Raw genomic sequence first — 16,495 nt, 5'->3', positions numbered from 1 at the left:
TTGCGCGGCCGGGACCCGTAGCTGGGGCCGAGTCATGCGCCCACGAAGCAGCCCAACTCGAGGTGTCCGATTCGTGTGTCGCCGTGACCCCGAGGGGGCCCTCGAGCTGGGGACGCCCCTGGCCCTGCCAGGGTTTGCCTCAGGCGGACCCAGAGGGAGGAAGGGGGCCACTTGAGCCGAGATTTGGTCCTGGTGCCTTAAGATCTGGAACCAGTCCTTTCCTTGTCTCGGTTTCCCCACCTGTGAAATGCCAGCTTGGAAGAGGTGGTCAGGATCCTAGGGGCTCTCCTGGCTCTGACAGTTCCCATCTGTCGAATTTGTGGGGAGCCTCTCGGCCCAGGTTTCTGAGGTGGGCATTGTCCGAGTTCAAGCTGGCATCTCCATCCTCGGAGAAGACTGCCTCGGGGACAGCAGCGTCTCCCACCCTGGTCCCTCCCCCTCAGGGCCGGACGTCCCCTGCAGCTCCGAAGCTCTCATCCTGGCTCCAGGCCTGACTGGGCCCCTAGCTCACCGTGTGACTTTGGGCGGGGCCCCGCCCCCGCCAGGGCCCCAGTTTTCCCTTCTGCACTTGGTGGAGGTCAAGGCTTTCAGGAGCTGGAGGGGATGAACTCTCAGCCACTCAAAGGTTCTGGGAGGCAAAGGGAAGCTGGAGCTCAGTTTCCAGAACATTTGTCTGCTCACCAGGGTACACCCCGTCCCCAGGGGCATGGCATGGAGGGCATAGTGGTGTCTGTGGTCATTTGAGACTCTGCCCTACACACTAGATAGCTGAGCCCAGACAAAGAAACCCGTGTCTGTACCTCCATCAAACACATTCCCCTTGGAAAGTTTTAACTGATAGAGGGAGAGCAAGAGATTCCGAAAACTGCTTGAGTGGCCAATCACAAATAAAATAGCTAGCTGGGTTAGAAGTCAGCAGGTCAGGGCAGGATGGGGGAGCATCTGGAGCCCTGCTGTCTGCTCTAGAGAACCTGGTGTGTTTTCCACAGTGATTGTTGGAGGAGTTGCCCAGGAAAGCTTTTCCTGATTTTGAAACAGGGTCTTGCACTGTTGCCCAGGCTGGAGTGCAGTGATGCAGTTATGGCTTACGGCAGCCTTGAACTCCTAGGCTCAAGCAACCCTTCTGCCTCAGCCCCTCCAGAGTAGCTGAAACTACAGGTGCAGGCCACCATACCTGGCTAATCTTTTTTTTTAATTTTAGTAGAGACGAGGTCTTGCTATGTTGCCCGGACTGGTCTTGAACTCCTGGGCTCAAACAGTCCTTCTGCCTCTGCCTCCCAACAAGAAAGCTTTCAGTCCAATATTTCCAGTCCTTAGTCATCTGTGTATTCCCTCCATGGTTTTGACCATTTCCATTTTTTATACTTTTGACTTTAAAATAATTTTAGATTCACAGGAAGTTAAAAAATAGTATGGATTTCCGGTCTCCCCTCCCCCATTGCCCCAGTGATAACATCTAACATAACCGTAGCACATTGTCAAAACCAGGAAACTGGCATTGGTACAAGAGGGTTACCTGAACTGTAGGCCTTATTTGGATTTCCTCCATTTTTACCTGCATGGATGTTTTTGTTGTACATACAGTTCTGTGCAGTTATATCACATGGACAGATCTGCATAACCACTAATGCACCTCCATTTAAACTAATCACTTGTTCTAATCAACTCACCTTTAAAAAAATTAAATAGCCGCTTTTGCCTCATCCTAAGTGATATCCTTGAAATTATTGATTTGATGTACTTATTTTTCCAATATGTTAAATACACAATGATTTAAACATGAAATGTAAAATATTTATGTGTGAACCATCAAAAATCATCTCATTCCATCACACCAGTGGTATACAAACGTGAGTTCACTCCAGCTGTGCTACTGAACAGGAGGAGAAGCTGAGGCCCAGAGAAGGGAAGGGACTTGCTGGTGAGATACAGTGGGGCTGGAACCAAGACTTCTCACAGCTCAGTGCTCTTTTTCCTGCCTCACACTCCCTTCACTCCAAGAGGGCTACAGCCCTTCCCTCCTTGTCCCTGGGGCTGAAGGATGCCCCTTATTGCGGCAGCACAGCTGCTGTGAGCTCTTCCTCATTTCTGTGCCTAGGATTGTGCAACCCCAGAATCTGCTTTCCCTTGATATGCTTGCCTGATTGGATGAAATGGCCAGAATATCCCAGGACTATTTAGAAATCTGGCTGGTAATATTCTGTTCCATTCTGGAGGGACACATGGAGTGGTGATGGTCATGTTCCCCAGCAAACATCTGCGCCGGCCATCTGCTATGACTGCCAGGCATTGGGGTGCCAAGGGCTCTAGGCAGACAAGGAGGCCCAAAGAACCCATGGCCTGCCGGGAGGATGGTGGCCTGGTGAGTAGGAACAGGGTGAGGCATGGAACAGGGCAATGCCCGCAGGCAGGTGCAGGAGCATCTGACATGTTTGCCTAGTGCACATACTCAAGAAAGTATGTTCCCATTGAGATCTGAGACTGAGCAGAAGGTAGCCAGGATGAGGATGAGGAAGAAGCTTCCTAGCTAAGGGGACAGCATCCGCTAAGGCTCTGAGGGGAACGGTGATGCTTGAGAACTTGGAGAAGGCTCGTCTGGGAAGCCCAGAGAACCCCAGGGGAGAGAGCCCTGGACTGCCTGCTCTGAATCAGGGGCAGGGTGCCCCACTTCTGCCTCCCCCAGGTGCCTCTGCAGCAGTACCACGTGGCCCCCCTCATGCCTCTGCTCCTGGGGACCCAAGCAGATGCCAGCTGGGGCAGAGGCTGGGTCCCAGGTTGAAGTCACATTTGGTGGGGTGCAGTGGAGACAGCAGGCCCCGTAGCTGGTATCTATGGTGACCAGGTGCCCCTGCAGGTATTAACCACCTGGGTGTCTGCCCTGCACCCACAGAACATGCTGGAGCAACTCCTGATCCATCAGCCTGAGGACCCCATCCCCTTCATGATCCAGCACTTGCATAAAGACAACGACAATGGTGAGCACTGGCTGGGGCTCTTCCCCTCCCCATCTTCCCCTCGCCTCCTCCTTCCCCTTCTTTCCTGACTCCTCTGTCTCCTCCTTCTTCTCCTCATCCTCTCCAGGGATCCTGCCCCACCCCGAGAATAGCTGAGCACTGTCCTGTCCTACCTGTGTCTGAAGGGAGGTCAGAAGGGAGGGGTTTCGACAACTTGAGGTGGTGGTTCATTGAAAAATGCCTTAATTTCTTTTGGAGCACAACTTATAAAAATTCTCTTGCCAAGTTACTAAAATGAAAACCCCAGAATGACCCATGGAATCAATTATTAATGCTTTCGCCTGCCCTAGCTGATGTCGCCTGTTGGGTTTCAGCTCTCTGATCACTCCACTTGTCAGGTGTAAGTTTGGTCTCTGGTCTACCTAGACAGGCAAGCTCTTGGGCTTTTCTGACGGTCTCATTATCAGAGCGTGTTAATGAGTTTCTGAGCTCCCCAAACCTTTGCAGTTGGCCAGTGCAGGTCAGCCGACCCAAGGCCAGAGCACAGGAGCGGGGAGGAGGGAGGCACTCACACAAGGAAGGCCCCTCACTCGACTCCATGGTCCCTTTGCCAAGTGGAGGGTCTGTCCTGTCCTGTGTGGGCTGTTGGATAGGACTGATGTCTTGGAGCTTTTATGTTTCTTTCATTGGGGAATTGGCTGCTTTGAAGGAGCTACCAGCGCACCAGTGAAATTAGCACTTGGTGCAGCTGAGGACAGAGGCCAGAGATGCCCTGTGTGGAGGTTCAGAAGGCCCAAGGTGAGAAATGACACTAGGTAGTTAAAAGAAAAAAAAAAAAGTGAGAGAGGAGGTTCCAAGCCTTTTCCTCGTGCCCTGCATGCAGGTCCTGGCGCATCCAGGTCTGGCTGTGGAGCAGCAGAGGAAGGGAGTCTTGGCTCCCGATGCCATTGCATGGACCTAGGCAGGCAGGTTCAAAGAGAGACCCCACAAAGGGCCAACAAAGAGTCCCTTTTCTGAGCCTCTGGTTAGGTGCAAATGGCTGATTCACTGGACGTTCCCTTGTTCAGCGGATGTTGACTGAGAGTCCTGTGTGCCCAGGCGTGGGTGGTGTGGTGCTGGGGTGGCCTCGGGACCCCCTTCCCCATGTCCGATTTGCCTTCTCCCCAACCCCACCTTCCTGGTGCAGTTTACTCTGCCCTGCAGCGACTCTTAGAGACCGTCTTTCTCTGGTTGGCTGTTTATTACATGGCCCAGGTGGGAGGTTCTGTCTCTCCAGATTCACCTGCTCTTAGGGTGGGAGTTAAGCCTACCCTGCCCTCCTGCGTGGCCCTTACTGCTGCAGACCTAGGCTCACCCCCAGGCCCCACTGGCTCCATCTGTCAGAGGAAGAAGTTCCTGCATTCGCCCCGCCCCCACCCTGAGGCCGAGTGGGTGCTGGGAGCTTGGGTGTTGCTAAGCTCTGTTATTCCAGGGCTGCGGACAGCAGCTCTGCCCCCACGCAGCTATCTCACCCCGCCACCAGAGAAAGGATGGACAGCAAAGGGAAAGCAAAGCAGAAAGAAACACAAAGTAAAAGTAAAGTAAGAGCCAAGTAAAAGCTAAAGTAAAAGTAAAGCAAAAACAAAGTCAGACTAAAAGTCAACCAAGAGCGAGTGAAGAGTGCGGTGCGGCACAATCCTCTGTCCTGCCACCCCCCACCTCCCTCCCCGCTGTCAGGTACCCTGCAGCTCACTCATCTTAAAATGCAGAGACGTGAGAGATCGTGGCTGTCTTTGGCCTTACTTTCCTCATTTGTGAAATGGACATGTTTGGTTAAACCAGATGGAAGCCGTGAAACTCTGGTCTGGTCAGTGGTGGCTGAAGGAATGGGAAATCCCTGATGCACCATGGGTAGCGGCTTCCAGGGATACGATGTCGAGTTTCCAGTAGTAAAAAGCTTGATAGATTTTTCTAAATTAAAAATTGTGCTTACCAGCCTGGCCAACATGGCGAAACCCCATCTCTACTAAAAATACAAAAATTGGCTGGGTGCGGTGGCTCATGCCTGTAATCCCAGCACTTTGGGAGGCCGAGGTGAGCAGATCATGAGGTCAGGAGATCGAGACCATCCTGGCTAACATGGTGAAATCCCATCTCTACTAAAAAATAAAAAAAATTAGCCAGGCGTGGTGGCGGGTGCCTGTAGTCCCAGCTACTGGGGAGGCTGAGGCAGGAGAATGGTGTGAACCCGGGAGGTGGAGCTTGCAGTGAGCCGAGATCGCACCGCTGCACCTCAGCCTAGGTGACAGAGTGAGACTCCGTCTCAAAAACAAAAACAAAATACAAAAATTAACTGGGCGTGGTGGCACATACCTGTAATCCCAGCTACTCAGGAGGCTGAGGCAGGAGAATCGCTTGAACCCAGGGGGTGGAGGTTGCAGTGAGCCGAAATTGCACCAGAGTGCAATTTCCAGCCTGCGCAACAGAGTGAGACCCTATCTAAAAAAACAAAAACAAAAAGTGCTTGAAAGCTGAGTGTGGTAGTGCACCTGTAGCTCCAGCTACTTGGGAGGCTGAGACAGGAGGATCGCTTGAGGCCAGGAGTTCGAGACCACAGTGCCACAATTGCATCTTGAATACCCACTGCATTCCAACTTGGGCAATATAGTAAGACTCTGTCTAAAAAAAAAGTGCTTGATAATAATGTAACCACTTGAACTCTCATAAATTAGGTTGCACTGACGTATTCTGCTCTTAGTTTGAAAATCCTGCTTGGGGCATGCCCTGTGTTCTTCTCTTTGTTCTTTCCTCCCTCTTATTTTTCTTTTTAGAAACAGGGTCTCACTCTGTTGCTCACACTGGAGTACAGTGGGGTGATTACAGCCCACTATAGCCTTGACCTCCTGGGCTCAAGTGATCCTCCTGCCTCAGCCTCCTGAGTAGCTGGGACTACAGGTACATGCTCTTGCACCTGGCTAATTTTAAAATTTTTTTGTAGAGACAGGGTTTCACTATGTTGCCCAGGCTGGTCCCTGCTCCTAGGCTCAAGCGATCCTCTTGCCTTGGCCTCCCAAAGCACTGAGATTACAGGCATGGGCCGCTATGCCCGGCCCTGTGTGTTCTTAAACCGCTACTTCAAGGCTTACCTAGTTCCCCAGCCTAGAAACTCAAGAGCCTTGAATTTCAAGAAATTTGAGGCAGATTCAATAATCTCTTTCTGTTTTGATCTTACTCCTCTGTGTGCAGCTTTAATTTTCAATGTCAAACTGTCCACTTCATCAGGATTTTAAAGTTTAAACATCATCTTTCTGGTTTGGATGGAGTGTAGTTGATGTTGGCTGGACAGCCACCTCCGCTGCCGCCTCCCTCCCTTTGTCTCCTCCTCCCACCCTCCTTAGTGCCCCTTTCCCCTTCATCCGAAGGTCTGGGGCTTTCCCGAAGCTCCCTCCGTGGAGTCCTTGCTCCTTTCTTTGCACTGCACCTGCTCCGTTGTTCTCGAGCAGGGGCTTGGATCCAGACCTGCCTCATGCAGTCTCTAGCTGGGGGCCAGCCTCTAGCTGGGGGTCTGTCCTCCTGAACAGCTGAGTCCAGCTTTTGGCCAGATGCTCTCAGGAACTAGAGTCGCTGGGTCCCAGGAACCACTGTTTTGGAGAGTTCATTTGTTTCCCACAGCCCTGCACTCCACCGCAGGCCCTCAGCTGGCAGCTTTCACGGATGTTGGAACATTTTGTCCTTTGGCTCAAGTCCCAACCACTGAAATGGAAAGGAGAGAGTGATACCCATGGGTTTCTCTCTCTCTGCCCACGCTTGTGGAGCAAAAATGGGAAGGAGGAAGGGAGACTACCCTGCCTTAGTGACTTTTCTTTTCTTTTTCTGTTTTTTGTTTGTTTTGGAGACGGAGTCTCACTCTGTCGCCCAGACTGGAATGCAATGGCGCAATCTCGGCTCACTGCAACCTCCGCCTCCCAGGTTCAAGCGATTCTTCTGCCTCAGCCTCCTGACTAGCTGGGATTACAGGCACCCGCCACCATGCCCAGCTAACTTTTGTATTTTTAGTAGAGACGGGGTTTCACCATGTTGGCCAGGCTGGTCTCAAACTCCTGACCTCAGATGATCCACCCACCTTGGCCTCCCAAAGTGCTGGGATTACCAGTCATGAGCCACTGCGCCCGGCCGCCTTGGTGACTTTTCTAGGAGTGGGAGAAGCCTCGAATCAGCTAAGCCCAATCCTCATGCGTCCTAGAAGAGTGCGGGAGGCTTGGAGGGGCCCGTGACATCCAATGTGTGTTTTATTCCCCTGGGCTGGTGTGTCAGATCATTGTGCCCCCTTCCAGCCATACAGCGGCCTGTGGTAGGTAGGACCTCAGCCCTTCCTCTTCCTGGGCCTGGGGTTAACTGCCACACACAGTGACATGCCCGGTGACTGGTGTAGAGGGGAAGAAGGCCCCGGGCTCATCCCGGTGAGCGAGCACACGAGGGAGCAGAGAGAGCCCCGGTACATGGGCTGGCAGCCCCTTCGCCGCCAGAAAAGCAGATTTAGTACAAAGTGAGCATTTACAGTAGCCCTGGGCAATATTAAAGCAGGCGATGGTGTATATAATGGTATGTTTCGTTTTTTATCAAACGTTTGTCCAAGAAAGCTGTGTATTAGAGCTCCAATACCTAAGGGTTTTCTTGTGAATTTTAAATCATGCTCCTAGTTAAACCTCAAAAGGATCTGTGGATGGAAAGGTTTTTTGATTTCCTTTGAAGTGGTTGGAAGAAGTTGATTACTCTTGGCAGTCAAGCAGCCTTTTATGACACTGTTTATAAATAATTACTCATGAGCAGGGCTGGAGTTTCAAGGTGTTAGATTTTAAGAAACTGAAATTAATCACATAAATGTGTGGGAGAAATTAGGTGGGGAGAAAGGCCGTGGATGTTCCCCTTTTAAAGTCTGTTCATAGATGTGTACCATTTGGGTGCCACTTACAGGAACCTGGAAGGGGAGGGTTTCCCCTGCCCGGGAACTCTCAGGCGAATGTGTGACTCAGGAGTCGGGTTTGCTCCCCAAAGGCCCTTGCCGAGCTGCATCTCCCCACTCCTCGGGCTCTGTGCGCCCTGAGCCCTGTTGGGTCTCGTCTGTGTCTGGAGGAGCTTCAGCAGGGCCTGTGGTCAGAGCCCCGGAGAGGCAGCAGGCGATGGTGCATGAGCGGACCCAGGTTCCCCACTGCTCCCTCATCTGACTTTGAGCAGACCCAGCTTCCCCACTGCTCCCTCATCTGACTTTGGCCAAGCAGGCGCTCTCCCCATGGTCCAAGTGAGAGCTCTGCCTCATGGCCCAAGGATCCTCCACCCTTGACCACCCTCCCTGCCACCCCTCCCCACAAACCTCCCATGGCACCCTGGCTCCCATCTCGCCTCATCCTCTCACCTGACCATGTGTCCTCAAAGCCACCTCATTTCCGCACTTGTCCTGCAAGCAGTGTTTCCCACACTGTTTCCTATGATGGCTTCTGTCACCCACAGGGAGGGCCCTGGGAGGCCTTGCCCCAGGCCCTAGGCCTAGAACAGAGAAAGGGCCGCTGAATGCCCACCCTGGCTCCCACCCCAGAAGCTAAAAACACCTTCCCAGCTTCCATGACAGTCAGGGCTGGGCCCGCTACCAGTGCTTCACCTGCCAGGGGAGTCCAGACTCAGAGTCACAGGCAGGGCCCGGAGCACTACCTGGCAGCTCCGCAGGGCCTGCTTCCTGGGTGGAAGGGCAGCGTGGTTGATGGTGGCATGGTGCCCACATGTGACAGCAGCATCATGGGCATGGGCTGCACTGTGTGGTGTCTTCCCAGCCCATTGGGTGGCCTTGCTTGGGGTGTTGTTCCTGTGGGGTAGCCCTGAGGGCCTGGCTTCCCAGCCTGTGTAGGACTCTGTGAGCCACGCTGGGATGGAGAGATAGATATAGATATTTTGAAACGGAGTCTTGCTGTGTTGCCCAGGCTGGAGTGCAGTGGCGCAATCTCAGCTCACTGCAACTTCCACCTCCCAGGTTCAAGTGATTCTCCTGTGTCAGCCTCCAGAGTAGCTGGGATTACAGGTGTGTGCCACCACACCTGTCTAATTTTTTGTATTTTCAGTAGAAATGGGGTTTCACCATGTTGACCAGGCTGGTCTCGAACTCCTGACCTCAAGTGATCCATCCATCTCGGCCTCCCAAAGTGCTGGGGTTACAGGTGTGAGCAGGCAACCCCCTTTTCTTCTTGAGCTGCATCCAGTTTTTGCACTTGTACCCAAACATGCTGACTGGCAGACGGGGCCCTCTGTAAGGCAGTAGTAATGGTGGTGACATAGGTGACAAATGGTGACCATAGGACGAGATGGGGACAGCCAAGGAGGTGGCCCTGAAGGTTGCTGTATGTGGCTCCTCACAGTTCTGGCTGCCATGGGGGTGATCCAGGAGGATAAGACTCGGTCTCTGCCCTTGGGAGCTTCTCTTTCTGTGGGGACAGCGGCTCCACCTGTTTCTCAGTAGCGGGCTGACATTCACCGGTGTGGAAGGCTGCGGCAGCCCGCCACTTGATCATGGGCCTCCACAGGGAGCGAGAACAAGGATCTCAGGGAGGGAGAGGGAGTGGGAGGCTGGGGGTGCTGGGCACTGGGAAGGGAGGATGTTCCTGATGGGAAATGACAGGTGGCAAGGCAGGAACGTGGAAGGAACAGCCATAGGGAGAATAAGAAGGTCCACAGCTTCTGAGGTTAGAGGAGAGGATCATTCAGTGAGTTACCTTGACTTCCTCCAAAAATGAGAAGGTGCCATGATTTTGGGCAAAGATCTCTTTAAACCCAAGCAGCCAGCTGGGTGTAGATGTGCTAACCATTACATTGCTGGCCAAAAGGACACTGTCTAGTTCCTTTTCTGTGTCTGCCCCCAAACTAGAAGGCCATACACCTCTCTCCTCTGCTGAGACGAGATTCCCTCCCGGAAGCCCAGCCAGAACAGGCTCTCATGCAGACGTTAGAGGCTCATGCGAGTTGCAGTGGACATCCGTTCATCTGTCGCCTTGGGTCAGGGGCCAGGCCAAGGTTACCGGCTCCCCACGAGGAGAGGGACAGCTGGCCCAGTCAAGATGGTGTTGAGCAGGCAGGCAGTGTGGATGCATCTGTCCAGACCCCACTGCTGTTCCCTTCATTTCAACCCAGGGTGATGCCTTCCAGCACCCTTCTCCCCATGCCAGTCAGCTCTTTTCCCGTCGCCAGCAGCCACTCTAGCTCTGTCTCACCTCATCCTCTCACCTGACCACGTGTTCTCAAAGCCACCTTGTTTCCAGACTTGTCCTGCAAGCCGTTTTTCCACCTGCAGTGGCTTCTCTCCCCATGGGGAGGGCCCTGGGAAGCCTTGCCCCAGGTTACAGGCCTAGAACAGAGAAAGGGCTGCTGAATCTCTGCCCTGGCTCCCACCCCAGAAGCTGAAAATGCCTCCTCAGCTTCCGTGATGGCCAGGGCCTGGGTCTGCCACCAGAGCTTCACCTGCCGGGTGAGCCCAGACTCTCGGTCACAGGTTCAGGAGCCCTTGGTTCATATCACACTCTTGTCAGTAGCCTGGGTTGGGAATTCTGTGAGACCAAAACCAGCCAGGACTCAAATCAAACAAGCTGCCAGTGTTTTCCATTTGCATAGAAAAGTCCATCTTTGAAAGCAGACTTTCCTTTCTCGGGTTTTAGAAATCTGGCCCATACACTTCCCCATACAGAGGGAAGTAGTGGGCTTTCCCCATTACTTCCCTCTGTAAAATCGTGGGGAATACAATTTGCTAAATAAAAAGGCATAAACATAAAGAAAAGCTTCTGAAGGTCGATTTGCATAAATTACAGCCTTATTGGAGAGAGCGACTGGAGACAAAGTCCCTGTTTAAAATGCTTTATGGTGTTTGAAATCCCAATTGTTCTTGATATTTATGAGTTTGGTAAACAAGTTACTGTGTCCATGTCCCCTTGGAGGTAGAAGAATAAACCATCTCGGTGATCACTTACCTCTCTAAACACAGAGAATGCGTTCCACGGCAAGAGTGTCTCTGAGCTGCTGGGTTACAAATGGCCGTGTCACTGGCAGAAAATGAAATCTGGGGAGGAAAGAAATGAGTACACCCCGAGTACCGCAGACCTGGGAGGCTGCTTGTCATGTTGAGTGGTGACATTCAAATCTTTTTATTCCACAGTGCCCAGGATTGTAATATTAGGTCCACCTGCCTCGGGGAAAACGACGATAGTAAGTGTATCATATTAAGTGTTGTGATGCTGTAATATCTCATTTATCCTCCAGAGCTGGTATGAGACTGCACCTCCATGAATTTGCAGCATAACTGAGCTTTGCTTCTTTTCCTTCTCCTCCTCCTTATTTTCTTATTACAAAAGGTAGTGTGTATTTGTAGCAGAAAACCTAGAAACTACAAAAGACCAAAAATAGAATTCCCCGACCATCCAGAGATCCACAGATGAGCATTCCTTTAACCTGCTTGGAGACACCTCTGTGGGCTTTTTCTTGCCCGCGTACACGCTCTCCTTGCTCATGGTTCGTTATGTCCTTAGGATGCATTTCCAGAAGTAGAAGTGCTGGGTCCAACAGTACACACATTTCACAGACTTTGACTTGGAATCTTAAGATTCACTCTGAACATTTTAATTGTGAAATATTTAAAAGAGTCAGAAAAGGACAGCAAACTATATCATCGATATTCATGTACCCAACCCCCAGATGTTATGCAAATTTAACATGTTGCCTTATTTGCTGTGTTCTCTCCCCATTTTAAAGAAAATGCATCTTTGAAGATACAGCAATGCCTGGGCCCACCTCGCCCACCCTTTTTCACATACCACCAGTTTCTGGACAGTGAATGCCATTTTCTAGACAGTGAATGCCTCTAGGACATTCAATCTTTAAGGTCCTTTTTTGTTTTTTCAGACAAAGTCTCACTGTCACACAGGCTGGAGTACAGTGGTGCAATCTGGGCTCACTGCAACCTCTGCCTCCTAGGTTCAAGCGATTCTCATGCCTCAACCTCCCGACTAGCTGGGACTACAGGCGTGCACCACCACACCCAGTGAATTTATGTATTTTTAGTAGAGATGGGGCTTCACCATGTTGTCCAGGCTGGTATTGAACTGACCTCAGGTGATCTGCCCACCTCAGCCTCCCAAAGAGCTGGGATTACAGACGTGAGCCACCACGCCTGGCCTAAGGTCCACTTTTAAGTGCCAAAAATGTGTTAAAATTTCATTCATCTGAGATGGAACCCTTTTTACTTTTTATTTTTTTATTTTTATTTTTTGTGATGGAGTCTCGCTCTGTCGCTAGGCTGGAGTGCAGTGGCGCGATCTTAGCTCACTGTGACCTTCTCCTCCTGGGTTCCAGCGATTCTTCTGCCTCCGCCTCCTGAGTAGCTGGGACTACAGGCGTGTGCCACCACACCCAGCTAATTTTTGTATTTTCAGTAGAGACAGTGTTTCACCATGTTGGCCAGGACGGTCTCAATCTCTTGACCTCGTGATCCGCCTGCCTCGGCCTTCTGGAGTGCTGGAATTACAGGCATGAGCCACTGTACCCGGCCTAAAGTCCATTTTTAAGTGCCAGAAACGTGTTAAAGTTTCATTCATCCAAGATGAGACCCTTTTTACCTTTTAAAAACCTGGTCGGTAAACATCAGCAAACCCTTCTTCCGTGACTATATAATCGCTGTGAGCATGTGTCATGGATGGGATAGGGCAGGCTGTTCCCCTGTTTAACTGGCACCTTGCTTTCTTCTGAAAAGGAGTTAAAATGACTGATCCTTGCCTCAACTAACCTGCATGGGCTATGCTTTTGGAGTTAGTATAGCTGTTCTACTCATCTGTCCATCTGCTCATCCTGTTGGTCTAGAGTTTTTCTATTTGATTCCTCCATATCAGACTGTAGGGTTCCATGTGTTTCTGCATTTAACCCACCTGAGTCCAACCATTTTGCTGTTTCACAATTAGAAGCCAGGGACTCCCAGACCTGCTGATCATTGGCATTTCCAGGGTGCTATGAAAAATGCAGGTTCCTGGAGTCCCCTGCAGACCAACCTCATCAGAATCTCCTGGAGCAGAGCCCCGAAAAACTAGTAGTTAGAACACACTCACCAGGTAATTCTGACATTGGGAGTGAGAATGACAGATTCTGCATTTAGACAGACAAGCTCGTTGAACTCGCTTTTCTGGAAGAGTCTGGTTGCTCAGTGGGAGGCTCTCCTTTTGTCTTTGACATTTGAATTCGTCCTGTCCTAGCTCTTCTCTGGTCCCTGGTAGGAATCTGCCGGGCAGAGCAGATTCAGAGGGCAGAGGCTTGCTTTCGGCACATCTCGACATGGTTGAAGTGATCGAGTTTGTCCTCCCTGTTGAGGTCAGGCCCCGGCAGCTGGTGTTTCAACAGCAAGCCTTTTGGTGAATTGCTGTCCCCACTCCTGAGTGCCCTTTGGAGACACACAGTTCTGATAAGACGATGTACAGTCAAAAAGGGCTTCTTCCCAATGCTGTCACTGAGGTTCTGTCTCAGCAACAGAAACAGGAAGAATGAAGGTTCACACCAGCCCTGGGTCCTGGAAGGGCCTTCAGAACCATCTCGAGGCTGGAAGGGTCATCAGCACAATTTTGGTGTCAAGATTGTTTTAGTTCATTATTCTTCCTTAAAATTTACTCTTCTGTTACAGACTATAGAGTAATTATCAATGAACTAAACATCCCATTGACCGGCACATGCCAGCTCCCAATCTTTAAGAAAAAAAAGAATACTGAGTGTGGGCTGTTACCCATCCTTAGGTTCTGTCCTCAAAGTTCCTGTTCTAAATCTTCCTTGAAATGAAACTCATGGTCCACAGAGCTTGGAAAGCATGTCAAGGGCAGCTAAAACGTAGCCCGCCTGCAGGTCTTCCCACTTGATTTAAGTCTATGCTGGTAGAAGAAGAGATGCTATGAGCAGGGCTCTTAGGCCGGCAGGTGCTTTCTGGGTGGGTCTCCCTTGGTGGCCTTCCTCCAGCTGGAAATAATTGTGCTTTCCCATGGCCAACCTTTTCCCGTAGGAGAGGGAAGGACCTGGGCATTTTAATGGAGTTATTTGTGTATTTATTGTTTTTATGAAAATGCTCTTTTCTTCTTTCCTTTCTTCAGGCAATGTGGCTCTGCAAACATCTGAACAGCAGTCTCCTCACCCTGGAGAACCTGGTCTTAAACGAGTTTTCCCTTACGGCCACCAAAGCCAAAAGGCTTTATCTGCAAAGGAAGGTAGGACTGGCCCCGGGGACAGGGGTAGGCACACAGTGGCAGTGCCCACCGCCACCCCCACTGCCACCCAGCCATTGCTTGGTTTGTTCCATTTCATTTTTGATTGAGTAAAAGAAAATGCTAGAGTAAAATAGACACAGGCAGGATGTGAAGGAAGGAAGAAGATAATTCCTTACTGGGCCCACGTCCCGCTGGGTACCGAGGTGAGTTTTTGCAATGGGAAAGGATCGCAAGTCGAGTGAAGGAGGCTGTTTTGTCCAAGCGCCTGGTGGAATGGTCCAGGCTTGCTTCTTTTCTTCTTAGGCTCAGCCGAGTGAAGGCATGGAGGCAAGTGCTGAACCCGGTGGCCCGCGCCAGGGGATGGCGGGCTGGGCTGCACCAGCAGTTGAAAGGGCAGCTGTCCAGCTGTCCCCAGAGTGGAAAGCCCCCATGTCCTGTACCTTAGAGGCGTCTCCCTCCCATAGCCCTGGGCACCCTGCTGCACAGCCCACCCTCCGGTCCGGGCAGTGCCCATTCACCCTGTCCCTCTCACACACGTTGGGGAGCATTGCAGGAGGTGTGGGTGCTCTGTTTCTAAAAGACCACCAGCTCGATATTTGAAAAACATCTAAAAGGAAATATAAGACTCGATCACATTTTTTCTCTTTAATACAAATAGAAACTCAAAATATTTCTTCAAAATTACCTCTGACTGGGCATGGTGGCACCTGCCTGTAGTCCCCGCTACTTGGGAGGCTGAGGTGGGGACCCTTCCTCCTCTCTTCTGTCTTTCTTGTCATGCTCCCAGCTACTCGTGACCACCAATCCATTCTTGTCTCCTGTGTCCTCGGTTCAGACCACCCACAAAGGCAGCTTCAAAGCCAAATCCTCAGGAAGGGGGATCTGCCCAGGCTAGCTGGTCAAGTGTCCCAGGCACAGTCAGCTCTGTTGAGGAGTGTGCTGTGAGGGCTCAGTGAGGCCACAGAGCTCAGACGTGGCCATGAAGACTCCTGGTTGGCAGGGATGGCAGTTCTCAGAGATGAGGGGTATGGGCCAGGCGCGATGGCTCACACCTATGATCCCAGCTCTTTGGGAGGCTGAGGTGGCAGATCACTTGAAGTCAGGAGTTCGAGACCAGCCTGGCCAACATGGCGAAACCCTATGTCTACAAAAAGCACAAAAAAATTAGCTGGGCATGGTGGTGGGTGCCTATATCCCTAGCTACCCGGGAGACTGAGGCGGGAGAATCGCTCAAACCCAGGAGGCTGAGGTTGCAGTGAGCCAAGATCATACCACTGCACTCCAGCTTGAGCGACAGAATGAGACTCTGTGTTAACAAAAAAAAGAAAAAAAAGAGAGAGAGGGAGAGGGGTATGACTTCGACAGACCCCCAGCCCCAAGTCTGCCTATGACAGCAGTCCGATGGAGAAGGAAAGCCCGCCTCAGCAAGGCGGCCGCCCCCACGGCGACTCAGTCCTCCAGCCGCCCCTGTGGTCTTGCAAGAGTTGGACTGTGTGGCTTCAGCTTGTGGGGACACCAGCCTTTCGGGCTGGGAACATGATTTGAGAAAGAAAGTGCTTATCTCATTTCCTGCAGAAGATAAGCTTTTTGGGGGAAGGCTTTTTTGTAGGATAAAAATGTTTTTAGTAGCTTTATAAAATTCAACAGAGAGGAGGGAGTTTAAGGAAATTCCTTCTGGGTTTCATTTGGCTAATTATCAGCATATTTCAGACCACACTGAAGTGCTTCAAGGGTGTCTTGTTGGGGTCCTTGGCATGGAAACTCGGGTGGAGGGAAGATGAAAGGCCTGGATGTCAGGCCTCGTCAAGGAGTAAAATGTTCTGAAGAGCGAGTGGGCGCGTGGCAGGCTCGGCCATGCGTGGCCTTGTCTGCAGACAGTGCCTGCCAGTCAAGGCCTCTCATTAAATGTCCTCTTTACATTGTCTGCTGATTTGGAGTCCTTATGGCTCTTTTTGCGAGTGGTAATGATGCCTTCAAATATCTGATTTTCTCCTGCTAGTCTTGGCTTTGCCGTCTTAAGCAGAATTCTCTTACATTGCCACTGTTAACCAAGACATCTCCATCTTAGGCATTTCCCAGTGGTTTCCAAAATACTTCCTAATTGCCTTTTTGCCAAGCGCTATTCTGCAGTGCTGTGGGAGAGATGAAAACGAGTTTCTTCTCCTTACCCCAGAAGCTTCCAGCCAGTGAGGGGATTGATGGTCCCATAAAACTAAGCACAAGCCAGGGTCTGGGAGCCGGGGAACCTTCAGTAAAGCAATTAATCGGCGGCTTGTTTCACTCAATTCATTTACTAAT

At 51.2% G+C, this 16,495-nt stretch overlaps 1 protein-coding gene across 2 annotated transcripts in view; it reads left to right on the top strand.

The window, feature by feature from the left end:
• Nucleotides 1-16,495, top strand: part of LOC105464067 (adenylate kinase 8) — a 156,816-nt gene that overhangs the window by 204 nt on the left and 140,117 nt on the right. For both annotated transcript variants that reach the window (XM_011711732.2, XM_011711731.3), the window contains exons 2-4: nucleotides 2,891-2,975; nucleotides 11,122-11,171; nucleotides 14,084-14,197. In XM_011711732.2, coding sequence (XP_011710034.1) covers nucleotides 2,891-2,975; nucleotides 11,122-11,171; nucleotides 14,084-14,197 — 249 coding nt within the window. The remainder of the gene's footprint in view (nucleotides 1-2,890; nucleotides 2,976-11,121; nucleotides 11,172-14,083; nucleotides 14,198-16,495) is intronic.

The sequence above is a fragment of the Macaca nemestrina genome, chromosome 14 (assembly GCF_043159975.1).
Source record: "Macaca nemestrina isolate mMacNem1 chromosome 14, mMacNem.hap1, whole genome shotgun sequence".
Lineage (NCBI taxonomy): Eukaryota > Metazoa > Chordata > Mammalia > Primates > Cercopithecidae > Macaca > Macaca nemestrina.
This window is presented reverse-complemented; position numbering and strand designations above follow the sequence as displayed.